The sequence below is a fragment of the Berghia stephanieae genome, chromosome 11 (assembly GCF_034508935.2).
Source record: "Berghia stephanieae isolate SIO BIC M18660-M18661 chromosome 11, UCSD_Bste_1.3, whole genome shotgun sequence".
Classification (NCBI taxonomy): domain Eukaryota; kingdom Metazoa; phylum Mollusca; class Gastropoda; order Nudibranchia; family Aeolidiidae; genus Berghia; species Berghia stephanieae.
The window spans coordinates 28512077-28528854 of NC_088370.1; the positions used below are offsets into that span (position 1 = coordinate 28512077).

Sequence of the window (16778 nt, forward strand, 5' to 3'; positions counted from 1 at the left end):
AGGCAATTGGTGAGGGGTTATTATGTAATCCTTTGACAGCGGGCTCGGGTTTGATCCTTGAAGATTATACAATCAAAGTTAAAAGCTCCGGCGTCTTAATGGTGTAGATATAATATCTATAAAGTCCCAAAAGATAAAAATCTTCCAGTATATAGAAGGAATAGAGCGACTGGCCGTCCGGCATAGATTGTGAAGAGAAGTGAGTGTCGAATGTTAGACCTATCAGCTTTTATAATAAGTGGCTATGTGACAGAATGTAGAACGAAAAGTATTCACTAATTAGAAATTAATTCGAGGGAAGGCTATAAAAGGAAAGACGATCTAATATTAGAAGGTAAAGTTTATCTAAGCCTACCGAAATATAACTGGAGTGAGATGAATTCAGAGCTGCCAACCTACTGCAAAAAATGCGGAATTGTACGCATTTTCAGTGATTGTACGCTTGTACACATTTCCCCCAAGATTGTACCCATTTTTAGTGTGCAGAGTCACTTCAGTTTTCTTTAGTTGTATTTCATATTATTACTAGCCTATTGAGAAACCTTGGTGACCAAGTGGATATTCATATATTTTTTGACCAATTATGATCTTCATGCTGGGAGGTAGATTTCTGAAAGGATTGGATTATAGTCTTGGGAACATCATTGTTGCTGCAATTGAGCTTGTGTGGTGTGCCTATATGTAATTATACCTTCCTCTTACTTTCACAATGGTTAGTTTCCGTCGATTTCAGAATTGTACCCATTTTTATGAAATCTCCCCCATTTTGAGGTCCCATTGTACACATTCTCATCAGATGGGGTTGGCAGCTCTGTGAATTCAGTTCTTAATAAAATAAAATTTAATAAGATAATTGTGAACAACCTTTACTGTGACACATACAATGACATTGGGTAACTACATATACAATGACTGTGGGTAACTACACATACAATGACATTGGGTAACTACATATACAATGACTGTGGGTAACTACACATACAATGACATTGGGTAACTACATATACAATGACTATGGGTAACTACACATACAATGACATTGGGTAACTACATATACAATGACTGTGGGTAACTACACATACAATGACAATGGGGAACTACACATACAATGACTGTGGGTAACTACACATACAATGACAATGGGTAACTACACATACAATGACAATGGGTAACTACATATAAAATGACTATGGGTACTACACATACAATGACATTGTTTAACTACACATACAATGACTATGGGTAACTACACACACAATGACTATGGGTAACTACACATACAATGACAATGGGGAACTACACATACAGTGACAATGGGTAACTACACATACAATGACTATGGGTAACTACACATACAATGACAATGGGTAACTAAACATACAATGACTATGGGGAACTACACATACAATGACAATGGGTAACTACACTTACAATGACATTGGGTAACTACACATACAATGACAATGGGTAACTAAACATACAATGACATTGGGTAACTACACATACAATGACTATGGGTAACTACACATACAATGACATTGGGTAACTACACATACAATGACATTGGGTAACTACATACAATGGCAATGGGTAAATACACATACAATGACATTGGGTAACTACATACAATGACAATGGGTAACTACACATGCAATGACGATGGGTAACTACACATACAATGACATTGGGTAACTACACATACAATGACAATGGGTAACTACACATACAATGACGATGGGTAACTACACATACAATGACAATGGGTAACTACACATGCAATGACGATGGGTAACTACACATACAATGACAATGGGTAACTACACATACAATGACAATGGGTAACTACACATACAATGACAATGGGTAACTACACATACAATGACTATGGGTAACTACACATACAATGACATTGGGTAACTACACATACAATGACAATGGGGAACTACACATACAATGACAATGGGTAACTACACATACAATGATATTGGGTAACTACACATACAATGACATTGGGTAACTAAACATACAATGACATTGGGTAACTATGCAATGACAATGGGTAACTACACATACAATGACTATGGGTAACTACACGTACAATGACAATGGGTAACTACATATACAATGACAATGGGTAACTACACATACAATGACATTGGGTAACTACACATACAATGACAATGGGTAACTAAACATACAATGACATTGGGTAACTACACATACAATGACTATGGGTAACTACACATACAATGACATTGGGTAACTACACATACAATGACATTGGGTAACTACACATACAATGACAATGGGGAACTACACATACAATGACAATGGGTAACTACACATGACATTGGGTAACTACACATACAATGACATTGGGTACCTACACATACAATGACAATGGGTAACTACACATACAATGACAATGGGTAACTACGCATACAATGACATTGGGTAACTACATATACAATGACTATGGGTAACTACACATACAATGACATTGTTTAACTACACATACAATGACTATGGGTAACTACACATACAATGACATTGGGTAACTACATACAATGACAATGGGTAAATACACATGCAATGACAATGGGTAACACAAAACGCAAATACTAGTACTACTCAAAGTCCTGTCTGAATAGGATTTTCTCACCTAACTGGTAATAATAATAATAATAACAATAATAATAATAATATTAATAATAATAATAGTAATAATAATAATAACCATATTTCTACTGCGCCTTTCGTTGAAAGCACTTGACAGTCATTTTCTCTCTTGAGTCTCAATATATTGCCTTTGTCATTTGTCAGAAGCTGCTAAAGTGAAAGGTCAAGTAAAACATTTTAGTCGAGACTTATTGTGTTTCCTTTCTTCCTGCAGTTATGGATGATGAAAGGACAGATAGAGGAAGAAAACAAAAACAGGGATGGGGCCAGGGATGTCTACAATCAAGGGGTGAGTTTGAATTGGTTATTTTGTCCAGTATTTGTCAATGGGACCACTTTGATTTGTCATAACCGTGGGTGAGATTCTTCATAGATAGGGAAACAGCCAAGTATGCATTAGACAAAAAAAAAAAAGAAAATTTGTTATAATGATTTGTTACATGTAAAAAAAGTTTATGGAGGCTGATCTTTTTTTTTTCTCCTTGGCCAAAAGAAATTGTATTTTCGTTTTGTTTCTGTGTGTGTGAAATACTTCATATTTTGAAGGCTCATTTCCTTTTTTACTCATTGATCAGAAAAAATTGTATTTTCATTATTTTTTGGTGTGATAATTCGTTATATAAATGAAGTATTTTGAAGGCTCATTTCCCTTTTTTCTCTTTGGCCTGAAGAAATTGTACTTTTTTTTTTTTTTTTTTTTTTTGGTTTTATAATTCGTCATATAAAAGAAGTATTTTGAGGGTTCATTTCCTTTTGTAAAATTTCCTCTTGATCAGAAGAAATTGTATTTTCAAAGTAAGCAAATCTAAGTAATCTGTAATCATTTTTTCTTTGTACATTCTATTATCAGTTAAAGAAATGCCACCAAGCCATTCCCTTGTGGCTTCTTCAATCAAGGTTGGAAGAATCACTCGGTCAGCTGACCAGAGCAAGATCCATTTTAGAAAAGGCCAGGCTCAAGAATCCTCACAACGAACTTCTGTGGTAAATAGAATACGCAAGGGAAATAAAAAAATTAACCCATAGATTTTTGACCAGTCAAAACATGGAATTTGTGACACACCTTCACACGTACTCGGACAAACATGGTTGTTTGTTTATAAACAGTAATGTGAATTAAATCGACCTCGCTCTGATCATTGTTATTGTTTTACCCAAATGGGTAACAATTTATCACACGATTTTCTCGATCATATTATAAACGTCTAAGTTTATACTTAGTTTACTGTGTTGGTCCTATTGATCAAGACACATAGCACCAATATTAAACCCTGTGTAGTTTGCAATGTTTACCAATCTTTGCCGTTGTTTACATCATGACGTTGTCAGAGAGGCATGGTTATCTAGGTGTCTATGAAAAGACATTAGCAGATCTTCCAATTGTACAGGTTTGTTCGGCTATTTGGCCTTGTGGTATGATACTCGCTTTCTGGCCAACAGCAATACGTAACATGTAGAGTGAGACACAGCGCTGGTTAGGCGATATTACAACTGTATTTTTCTGACAGGCACAACACTGTTTACAGCCAGGTACTCATTTTACGGTGGGAGAATGTAGCAATGACTATCCCGCACAAATCTTTGGGCCTCTTTTTCGCTCACGAAGTGCCCAAATTCGCGACAAAATATGGGACGAAGCCGTTTCGTACATGCTATTTTAAAAAATTAATTACGACGCTGTTTATAATTGAATATGACTGAAAGTTGGCACACAGTTAGAAAAGAGGTCATTTTAGACGAACATGGTTGCCAGATTGCCACGTGTGTGGCCAAATATATAATTTTGTTTCTTTTTTTACATTTTATTCATCTATGCTTGTCTCAGTGAGATTTATCCTAGTCTATTCAATTTTCTGTTTGTTAAAATTTAGTTCATTTTAAGTGGGCCAGTCTTAATATTGAAAGCCATATGATTTTCTATTTAGCCACTTTTGAAGTCGAATTTGGTCGGGTTAAAGTCTGGCCATGTGGCAGCCTTGCCTCGCTCACGTCATTTTCGTGTCGCGCGATGGTGGAGCAAAATGGCCGTCTCCATATTTCCACTCATTGAAATGCAAATTGGGTTGATGTTTTGTCAGAATACGGGAAAAGTACTTATCATAATCAAATGAAATTTGAAATATAAATAGAAGAAATGTGCATATATAACGTTATGAGCGACAAAATCTCTCCTCTTTGTAGTTTTAGAAATATTGTACTCCAAAGAGTAAAAATCTATTTTTACTGGTCTTCTGGTAATCGTACGAGTTTTGTCGCTTGACATAATCTAATATGACCTCTTTTCTAACTGTGTGCCATCTTTCAATCATGTTCATCGATAAATAGCGTCGTAATTAATTTTTTAAAATGGCATGTACGGAACGGCTTCGTCCCATATTTTGTCGCAAATTTGGGCACTTCGTGAGCGAAAAAGAGGTCCAAAGATTTGTGCGGGATAGTCATTGCTATTTAAAAGCTCAATTTTTTTTTTTTTAAAATATAAATTGAAATATGTAATCTGTTGTCCCAAAAAGGTATTATGTTGGAATGAACCGAACCGAAAAAATGAATTTAGAACTATATGAACTTTGAGATTTTTGGAATACCAGAAATTGTATTCATAATATACCACAGGTTTAATTACATTATTTTTGTAGTGTCACCTCATAGAACATATTTACCCTAATTTACATTTTTTAAAAATAATTCCATATTCTCATCTTTTAAATGTTGTTGATACATTGGTAGTGATTTTTTTTTTTATTGATTTTTTTAATGATATATATTGCATGCCATGTATATTGTGGGCCTATAGCTATATTGTATGGGACGGTGGCTATATTAATCAATTACATTATTATTACAGACCTGCCAACCAGTACGATTAATCGTATTTAGTACGATTTTTGGACCCCGAATAAGCGGATACGATTTTAGTGGATTTAATACGATTTTTTAAAAAGAAGTGTGATGTGAATTATCTTGATGATACATTCGATTAGTGTTGGGTTATTTGATCGCTTTTACCCGATCGACGATCGAGTCAGCGTCAGCGAGTCAGCGTCCGATCTCAATGCCGGAAGAGCGAGTCAGTAAAACGATCGAGTTACTAAAACGATCAGGCGGGTTGTGAGCTTGAGACGATCTTGACACGTGAGACGAGCTTGAGACGATCAGGATCCGAGCGAGCGGAGGGGTAACGAGTGTTTCGAATCATTTCAAATTCAAACGATCACAGTTTGCCATCCGATACCAATCGCCAACGTTTGCACACGGTAGTCTGTGGTTCTTCCACAGCCCTCACTCCTTGTCAGATGTTAGTGTGTCTGGGTGGCAGGGAAATTTGTATAGGTGTATCACGCGTGTGTGACAAGTCTTCATTAAACCTACTCAAGTTTGACTATCACACAAACACACACACACACACACACACACACACACACACACACACACACTAAGGCTATTTCTATGACACACACGCATCCAGGTCTAGTCATGACGTACCTCTAGTCGGCCATGGGTCTAGTGCATTATAATGGTCTAGTGGTATGACACCCGCGTTCGGATCGGAAAGTCCTGGGTTCGAGCCTCGCGCTCGGTGCATAGTTGAGTCTTTGGACAAGGCTCTTTACTCACATTCTCTCACCGTACTCAGGTGTAAAATGAGTACCTGGCCGTTAACAGCGTTGTCTTTGTCTGAAAAATTGTAATATCGCCTAACAGGCGGCATGTCCCGTCCTACATATTAAATGTTGCTGTTGACCAGAGACCCCTTTACAAAGCGCTTTGATCACATTTAGTGGATATTGTAAAGCTCATTTTTTTAGATGCCTGTGTATTCTTTGTTAGTTCCCATCATCATCATCATCATCATCATCATCATCATCATCATCATCATCATCATCATCATCATCAGGGGCAGCGGTACGGTCTTTGGTTGGCACCCGAAAGGTACCGAGTTCGATCACCCGCCGCTGAGTGGTCTTGAGCAAGTCACCTTGCCCTAACTAAATTTGCGGCTGTCGCTTGGGTTATTCCAGTCTTCCCTTAGAATAGACCCGAAAGACGAATCTCCCCTATGGGATGAATAAAGGGAATTATGTTTAATTTATTTATCATCACCATCATATCAGCGGGATCATCATCATCACCACCACCACCACCACCCTAATAATAATGAATAAAATAGATATCAACACATTTCAATGTAATAATCAATCTAAAATCAATCAGTGCTCCTAAAAGACCCCTTTGATTTCTTTGTCTAATTCGTTCCATACTTTTGGAGTCCCGACAAAGAAAGATTTTCAGCTAACCATAGTTTATATATGGGAACATTAATCAGTCGTTTATATTGGAATCGGAGTTGTCTAGCAGGTGTATTAGTTCAAAGCGCATTTCCAAGGATTTACCATGCTCAATGAATTTCACAATATTTAATTTAATTTATTCCTCCGGCACGCCATATCGACCATACATCCATTTCGTACAGTAGGTACCGATCGCTGTTTGGAGTCTTTTTGTATTAAAGCTCTTTACAATACCCGTCATTGCTTATAAGATAAGAATACATTCACATCTGAGTCAAGTGCCTTACACACGGACTTAACGTCTGGATCACAATTTTCAACAATCACTGTCACTCATTCGGCCATTGACAAGGCTTGATTTTTTGACAAGAGACACCGTACCACTGAGCGACCGAACAAATAATCACCATCTGCGCCATCGTCATCATCATCATCATCATCATTATCATCACAGCCGTAACAGCCAGCAATACCACAATCATCATCTTCGGGTCCGGTCTATCCGTGTGGGGGGTGGGGGTGGAACCTGCTAAAGTATTTCATTTTTTAAACAGAAACACGATAATCATCATCATCATCATCATCATCGTCATCCATTGTCGTCGGCATCGTTATCATCGTGTCCGGGCAATCCGTGTGTGTCTGGGTGTGGAACCTGCTAAATATTATTATTATCTACCTACCTAATAAAAACACACCATTCTTGTTCATTTATTTTTCAAATAATGAAATGAAAGGCACGACCTTTTCCCGCACACACAAGAGGCGATGACGACCAGTGACAAATTATGGGAGGTGGGGGCGGCCGACAACTTTTGGCGCGACATAAATATGAAATGTTAAGGTGACAACGGAATGATGGTGGTGGGAAGGGTGGGGGGGGGGGGGGTCTCAACCCTTCACCATCAACAACTGTTTGATGGCGTGTGTGTGTGTGTGTGTGCGTGTGTGTGTGTGTGTGTGTGTGTGTGTGTGTGATCATAATCAAAGCTGCCAGACAGCCAGATTTCTTCTTGCCCAAGTAGTCAAATAGACCCCAAATAGCCAAACACCACAAGCATTCTGACTCCCTTGAAAAACTCATTGGTTTTGATTAACAAAAGAATCGACTACAGTTGGATAAACGTATCTTTTCTTTTTTTTTAAATAAAAGATTTTTTTAAAAAATGAATAATAATAGAAAAGCGTTTCTTAGTAACCAATTTTGAACTTGGCCATCTGGCAGCTCCCATCATAACCAGCTGCAGTCAAGCCAGCCACAGACATAAGAGAGGGAGGGGTATGTGAAGTTTCCTGTGGCAAACGAGATGCTCGTATTTTTTTTTTTTCAAACGAATCACTGCTCGATGACGTCACTGACTCGAAACCCGCTCGATTTTAGAGGACTCGATCGAAAACCCGCTCGATTTGATCGTTTCAAACTCGACCCAGCACTACATTCGATGCATTGATACACACATGTCGTACACCAACTGTTGACCGTGTTTCTGAATGAATGATGCATCACATTTAATACAATAGTTATCATTTCAGTTGCTTATATGATGCCTGTTTTCACCAATATTTTTCTCATATTTATCATCTTTGAGGATTTGCATAGAATTATGCATATAAGCTTGTTTTATACTTTAAATAGTCTCAGACCACATTTAAACTTTTGCCACTTATTAAATAGAAAATTCTAAGTAAAAATTTAATTGAACCAACATCTTTGACTATGAAGCCTTCAATTAAAAACTGTATTGCTAATTAACTTAAACATAAATGGGTTATTTCCCTTTATAATAATTAAATTACTCTATTTTGATTTATAAAATTTATAATGATCTTTTTTTTTCTTTATTAATTTGTACGAGTCTTGAATTACAAAGTGGGCAGCTTTAAGAACGATATTTGGTTCAAAATGAATTTTTTAGAACCATTTTAGAAGTATTTAGCTTGTCTCTGCATATTACATACTTTGCGAATTTCCCATCATTTAACCAAAGTAATAGTATTAGTAGTATATAGAAGTAATAGTAGTAGTAGTAGGAAGAGTAGTAGTAGTGAATGCTCAAAAAAAAAAGAGAGAGAGAGATATGGATCATTAGATAACATATATAGAAAATATCTTGCTACTGTCGCAAATTGTCATCTATTGAATTGAAGACCACTCTCCCAGATATTTTATCTCAAAACTTTCTCATAACTGATGTACTGGGCTAGCAGATATCACCATCGCAACTTCATCAGCATCTCTTACCATCAACATCATGACATCATCACTTCTACAACTGCCATCACAGCATTGTCACTGCCACAACCACCACCACATCACTTCTACCACCACTGCCATCACAGCTTCATCATCATCACCACCACCACCACTAGAGCACCATCGCTACAACAACCAACACTTCTTCCACTGACACTAGCATCAATACTACCAACATGTTAAGGGTCTTTTGGTCATTTCTTTGAGTGTTTCGAAAGCAATTTCCTTTGATATTGCGATTTCTGAGCCTTATGCTAATTTTAAATGGCCATTAAGTTTTAGTTTCTCGATAAATCGATAATTTTGTAATCACTAGAGATTGCTTGAATGATGAAGATCAGAGTTTATTTTCATTTGGGATTGATGTTAGCTTTTATATAAATTTTTGTATAGTGCACACTTTTTTTTCCACATGTGCGAACAAAATACACTTTTTTGCTAAAAAATACACTTTTTAGGGTCATGGAATACACTTTTCATCCTGGGAAGGTTGGCAGGTCTGTTATTATTATTATTATTATTATTATTATTATTATTATTATTATTATTATTATTATTATTTATTTTCCACCATAAGGAATAGACATTAACCCCAAGTTTCATATTTGTGACTATAAATTCAGTTTCCTACAACTCGATATGCCTATAGATGTAGTCTTGATTATATGTTTGTTCCTTCTATAATCACACCAGGTTGGAAGCCGTCAGGGTGGAGATTCGAGGTGGTCTGAAAAACATTGCCAGTACTCTTATGGCCAAAGGTAAGGAAAGGAAAGTCTTAATAACGCTGGTCTTGTAACAGCTACACTACCTCATAATAATAATTTCCACCTGCATCATCATCATCATTACCAGCGCAACATCATCAACACAACCGTGACCGCCACATCAACACAAACACCACCACATTATCAACACAACCACCACCACATCATCATCATCGTCACTTTCAATGTCACTACATAATATTTTATTAATAGCAAATTGAAAATAACAGTAAGTGTAATAAGTACAACAAGTGAGGCTAAAGAAGATGAATTCCACATACTAATAATATTGACAAGCTCGAAAAAGGCCTAGAATGCCTAATTTTGACTGCATCGCATCTTCAAATATTTTTTTGAGATTGCATACACTCAGAACTCCTCCGCCCTACATGGAAACTATGATGCGTCATACTTGTAATGTCTTTTGTTAACTCCCATCTGAGACAATGATTTTCAATTTCCACCCTTGAGGCAGTTGATGATAATTTCTAGGTGGAACCAGTGCTGATGGTTTTCCTCGGATCCGCGGAATCTGCGATTTTTGTGTCAGAGGAGGAATTTCCTCCTTTAAAAAATGACATTATCCTCAATCAAATTTTCTGGCTTTGAGAGATTTGATTTGTAGTGGAACAAACTAATGCAGCTTCCCCACTATCCAGAACATAACTAAGAGTAGTTTATCATCTCAATGGCTCTAAAAGTGGGGGATTAGTGAAGTAAACATGTGGCGTAAATAAAACAATTCATAATTTTCCTCCTGTTTCCCTTTTTGTCACCATCAGCACTGGGTGGAACTGTTAGCTGGTTTTAAACTAGACAGAAATCTGCCTGTAGATATTTTTTTGAATTCAGTTACAATGCATTCATTCTAAAGAGCATTTTTATAGTTTTTTTTTTTTTTGTATGACAAGGTTGCCAAGTTTCCATATATTTATGGAATTCAGTATGTTATAAACCCTCAGTATACTTTAAAATCACCTGCTAAACAGAAAAAATGTTAGTACACAATGTCTTTTTACTGGAGCTCAGCTCTCAGAATGGGGTTGGCCTATGTGTTTGTGTAAAAGTTCAGTAAATTTTTGCCTCCTGAATTGGCAACCCTGGTATGAAAAATACACTTTGAGCACGGTTTCCTCAAACTCCTGGGGACATGCAAAACTGTTTGAGGAAAATGTGTACAAAGAGTTTAAAGGAAAAAAATTAGGGAAATTCAACTGAATTTGAGGAAACTGTGTGTTCGAGGAAAATGTACTCCAGTTTAGATTAAATTTTGTCATTTAAAAAAAATTCCCCAAATATTTTGTTTGCTGCCTTGGCAGGTCTGGTTCATTATCAAATTTTGTTGGACTTCAGAGAGGGGAAAAAAATATATTCTCATCCCGTGTTCTCCCCACCCTGCCCCATCTCCCATCCACAGCTCTCCAAGATTGCCCTAATTCAGGTGTGTTGTGGTCGGAGGCCATCTTCATGGAGGCCAGACCTCAACGGAAGACCAAGTGTGTCGACGCCCTGAGGAAGTGTGAACACAACCCACATGTCTTATTAGCAGCGTCAAAGTAATCTCAGATCATTTCCTTTTTTTTTCCTTAACTGTCTCCTTACCAGGGGTCCAGATAGCTCAATTGGTAGAGCACTCACTTCGCATGCAAAGGGACTGAGATCGATCCCGGGTGCAGTCGCAATTTTTTTCTGACCCCCTCGCCCCTTGTCCACCCAGCAATGATTGGGTAGATGGGTCTGTTAGATCTGGCGGAAATTGCTTGCAATAGACTAGCATCCTATCCTATTGTCCGTTTCACGCTATAGAAACTGATATAAAATCCAGCTCGAATGGCTGAATGGCTCTGAAGGACTACTTTTTAAAAATATTTTTCTCTCCTACCAACCATATTTTAGATTTTCCCCGAAATGTTGTACTTATCCAACTTAAAAATTGATGTTTAAAACTAACTCAGAAAAGAATAAGTATATGCTATACAAAATTTTGTTCAGCAAAGTAAACCTACAACACAGCATTGAATTCTCATAACTGTAACCAAAATTTCTTTCAAATTTTGTGATGTACCAAAGAAATCTGAATGAGAAAAAGTTGTATTTTAACTAATGTGACAATTTTCTTATAGTTGTTAAGGACTGGGTTAAAAAAAAAAACAATGTTTACATTGATATGAATCTGGAGACGTTGCTGTCCTTAAAAGATCCGTCTAGCATCTTGGAGCTGGAGTACATTTCAGTTCCGATGGTATTAGAAGAACAAACATTTGCCTCCCTTCAGATTGGAAACTTGTCAATATCAAAATAATCTGTCCCAGATCAAATTCCCAAACTCTAATGGATTGATAGAGGGGTCAGAAAATATATCGACTCGACCCTGGATCGAAACCAGTTCCTTTGTCGGATTAGTACTCTACCCTTTGAGCTATCTGAACCCCTCGATATAGTACTGTGCCAAAGGGCATTATTATTACAATTCTTTAAATTAAAAAACTCCCAACAAAATCAACAAAAAGACTCGTAAACAATGTGATTGTTAAATATTTCACACTTAGTCGAGTTTAACGCACATTAATGAAAAGATAGACAGAGGAAAAAGTTTAAAAAACCCAAAATATTGTGATTGCAGGCTTCTTGTGATGGTATATTTTAAATATATTATTTTTGGAAGTATTTCTAAGGGTATCAATATAAAATAAGCACATCTGGACGCTGTTTCAATTAGTTATTAAAATTTATTTCCTCAGACTATTTTGGAGTGAACGTAAAATCAGCAAAGCCAGAGATTGGTTTAACCGTACAGTCAAGATTGATCCGGACTTGGGGGATGCTTGGGCCTACTTTTACAAATTTGAAATTGCTCATGGAGAAGAGGTTTGTGAATGGTTTTGTCTTTTAACAGGTTATAAATATTGCTTAACTTTTTTCTTTTTCTGTTTAAAGAACTAGCTTATCACTGTGTTACTCAAGACATTAAGCAACCCATTGTGCAATGGGAATGAGTAACTACTCATACATGATTCTGAATATTGAAATTTGCTTCTGAGACAAATCTGTGACTTCCTGTCGTTTTGTTGCCTGAAACATGTTAGACCCTTGTTCATCGTGTTTGATCTCTTTCACCTATGTCATAAAGTTATGTATTCGATTATATGAGTAGTTCTGACTTAGGGCCTTTGGCTCCCTAATAATTCGATTCGGACGCCTCAGCTGCCTCTCTAATTGTTTATGTCAATTTCTTCCACAGTTTTCAGTCATTAACTCCTGCTAAAAAGAATTTCCTTGTTTTAGTTTTGTAATAGATGATATTGACAGTCCCCACTGATTGTTTGTAGAGAATGGAACCTGATATTAATGCAGTTTGAAATATAAATGTGTTTTTGAATTAATCTTAGTGTAAATATGCAGACCTGCCTATGAATTTTGGGGTCCTGTTTGACATTTATATAAATAAAGATTGTTAATTCAATAAACATCTTGAAAACAAAGTTTTGTTGTCAGAGCTGGTATATAAAGAAGTTTAATAGAATTAATTTAATGTATTTAAACGATAATGGATGATTTTTAATGGTAGTTATAGTGTCTACTATGTTATAATCCCCGAAAACTACAGATTTTTCAAATTTCAAGTAGGCTGGTCTGAAATAAGTGAAAAAGTTGAGTCAGCACTGCCTCTCTTTTGTTGACACGAATTGGTGATCAAACAAATCCCCACTCGTGTTGAAATCAAGAGATTGAAAAATAAAAGATGCTCATGAGGAGGCAATAGTATACCCAGAAGACATTAACTCTTTAGTTGCCACGGTCGCTGTACGGCGCCCAAAAAAAATGGTCGCTGAGTTGCCACGGTCGCTCTACGGCGACGAGTCAATGACCGCTATTATCAAGGCGAATAATTAAGTCTACGAGCAGTAATTATACTGCTGAACTGCCATACATCTCACTGACGGCTATTGACAGCATTTTCTCGTGCATTCATGATTTAAATTCGATTTTTACATTGTTTTTTTCGTAATTTTCCGTTGCCAAGGCTTTGTTTGTATCCCACTAGGGAATCAGATGAAGAGATTGATGTGTATAGACATGATAGTGACTCAGGAGATAAATTTTTATCAGAATTGGAGATTACGGACATTGAATTTAGTTCGAGGAGTGACGAGGGAGGGTCAGACAGTGATTTTAGTGATGTTCCAGGGGGTCGTGGGGACAATTTACAGAATGTAAACAGAAGGGGCCGTGGCACAAATGCTCGAGATGATGGTAACCAATGGATATGGAATGTATTGACACATGAAGAGACTCATAATCCACCTGAATGGCTCATTGAGGTTGAAAACAATTCTGGAGCAAGGGATGTTGGGTTTAATGAAGAAAAGGTTATGCCTGTGAAGTATTTTCAGCTTTTTTCCCCCGATGTTTTGGGAGAGGAAATATGTTACTTATTATTTCTCCCTCCCACCCCCCACACAAAGAAGAAAAAAACCCACAGTAAATGAAGAGATATCAATATGATATTTTCTGTACTTTTTGTTCAATCATTACTCAATAACATGCAACAATAAAAAAACATTTTTATTCATATATGGTGGAGATACAGGCCCATAAACACAGAAATGCATGAAAAATGAATATTAATTAGATATCCAAGATGGCCGCCAAGGTCATGTGACCTAATTTGCATATCACATTACGTCAAACTGTACTTACATCTATTCTTATATACCTATGAAAATATGAAGTAGGCCTATGTGTGTTGATTACTTTTTTTTTAGTGATTTTTTTTCTGAAAGCACTCAATCTTCGTCCATTTTGGCCAAAAGGCTTGGCAACTGGGATTTCTTTTACTGCCAGGATGCTTGGCAACTAAAGAGTTAATTTGGTTTAAATTGTCAAAATTCAAGCTAAGACTGCGATTTTCTTCTCCCACATTTGATTCCAGAAGCAACAAGAGTCTGTGCGATCCCGTTGCATTGCAGCGGAGCCTCATCACGGAGAGTACTGGTGTCAGATATCCAAGGCCATAGAGAACTGGAGAATGAAGACAGAGGACGTATTACCCTTGGTGTGCAAGGCTATGCCTATTCCAACGTAGTGGTGGTGGGGGATGAGGTGTTGTTGATGTTTCTTTTAACAAGTAAAAGTAAAAGGTTACTTTACTTTGGTGGGAATTTCTCACTATAAATAAAGCTTTATCACTGAAATGGAATTTTGAAATGTTCATAAGTATCTAGATTTTGGCTAATATTCGTTCAGAGTCTAACATCATGCCCTAATGCATTATTTTGGAGCACATTTTAAAAAATGGCCCTAATCAACTTGTTCTTAGATTCCCTTGTATATTTCTTTGGTTTTATCTCAGAAACTTTTAGGTGATTTCAAACTAAGTACACTGATAGTGATAGTGTGCTCTTGGAATCTACATCTGTTCCCTATTTGAACCATTTCCCCTATGTCTTACTTTTTCCTCAAATCCTTTTAATTGTACATCAAGACTACCCAATTTTCTTCCTTTTTACTGGCGCTGATATGACCTAAATGTGTTTCAAGCGCCGTAAAACCTTTAAAAACAAACAAAAAGCTCTTTGTGCTTTTTTGTTTTTTTTTTTTCACATCCAAAAGAACTGATCTGTTTTGATTTCTTTGCAATTAATTCTTACCATGCTCAAATTAAGAATTGTGTGCTTTTAATATCATGGTTGTTTATGTTCATATTGTTAAAAGGGACTTGTAAGTAATGCTGCAAAGGAATCTTGTAAATACATCGTTATGTCAAGTGTTTTGTCAATTTTAAAGTTGTAAAATATAATGTTGTTATACTTTATGGAATCTGTTTTGCTCTTATTTTGGGTAAGACAGATGTAGATTACTCGTTATTATCATTATCATGAACTATTGATATTGAGATGAAGAGAATGTGAGCGTGGGATAAAATAAGTGCAATGAATTTATGTGTGTATTAGAGAGAAAAAGAGAGAGAGAGTAATGTGAGGGGGTGAGTTCAAAAAATAAAACGAACAGTTTTATTCCTTTATTTTTGTCTTGTGTTTTATTATTTTAGTTAATCATTGTGTTCGAGGGGTTGGAGGGTCAGTATCAGTTACCGTAATTCAAGCCACTTCGACCCAGCACAGGATCCCACTAAGAGGAATACCCTCAATATATCCAAAGCAGAATACATAATCAACAACACATAACAGAGAGATGATTTACAAGGATTTTTAAAAATCATCTCCCAAAAACCAATAGGATTTAAACTTGAGCGTTTATATAGCGCAATATCCGCTAAACATGCTCAAACTCAAACTCAAAGCGCTTTACAAGGGGTCCCTGATCAACAGCAACACTTAACATAAGGACGCGACATGACGCCTGTTAGGCGATATTACATTTTTTTCGGACAGAGACAATGTTGTAAACGGCCAGGTATTCATTTTACACCTGAGTACAGTGAGAGAATGTGAGTAAAGGGCCTTTTCCAAGGACTCAACTATGCACCGAGTGAGGCTTGAACCCAGGACCTTCTGATCCGAAAGCGAGTGTCATACCACAAGACCACATAGCCGCACAAAAACTTGACACTTAACTGCTAAGGGCTAGGACAAAACCAAGCAATCCTTATCCAAGACGAAGACAGAAAGCAATTTGGAAAACAGATATAAGAGGATAGAAGACACAACAAGTGACCTCCTGCCCACAGCCACAAGGGGTGGCAAAGGATCTCACCAAGTAAGAAGTTTGTTTGCAAATATGCTGTAGTAAACCGGGATTTACCTCAAAACCTTGTGGGTATTTAGA

At 36.8% G+C, this 16778-nt stretch overlaps 1 protein-coding gene across 1 annotated transcript in view; it reads left to right on the forward strand.

The window, feature by feature from the left end:
* The window catches only part of LOC144957234 (pre-mRNA-processing factor 6-like), a 46639-nt gene extending 30625 nt beyond the window's left edge, over positions 1-16014 (forward strand). The window contains exons 20-25 of the mRNA XM_078888307.1: positions 2894-2968; positions 3530-3663; positions 9916-9983; positions 11407-11545; positions 12731-12857; positions 14923-16014. Of these exons, the coding sequence (XP_078744433.1) occupies positions 2894-2968; positions 3530-3663; positions 9916-9983; positions 11407-11545; positions 12731-12857; positions 14923-15075 (696 nt within the window). The 3' untranslated portion in view covers positions 15076-16014. The remainder of the gene's footprint in view (positions 1-2893; positions 2969-3529; positions 3664-9915; positions 9984-11406; positions 11546-12730; positions 12858-14922) is intronic.
* Positions 16015-16778: the final 764 nt, after the last annotated feature.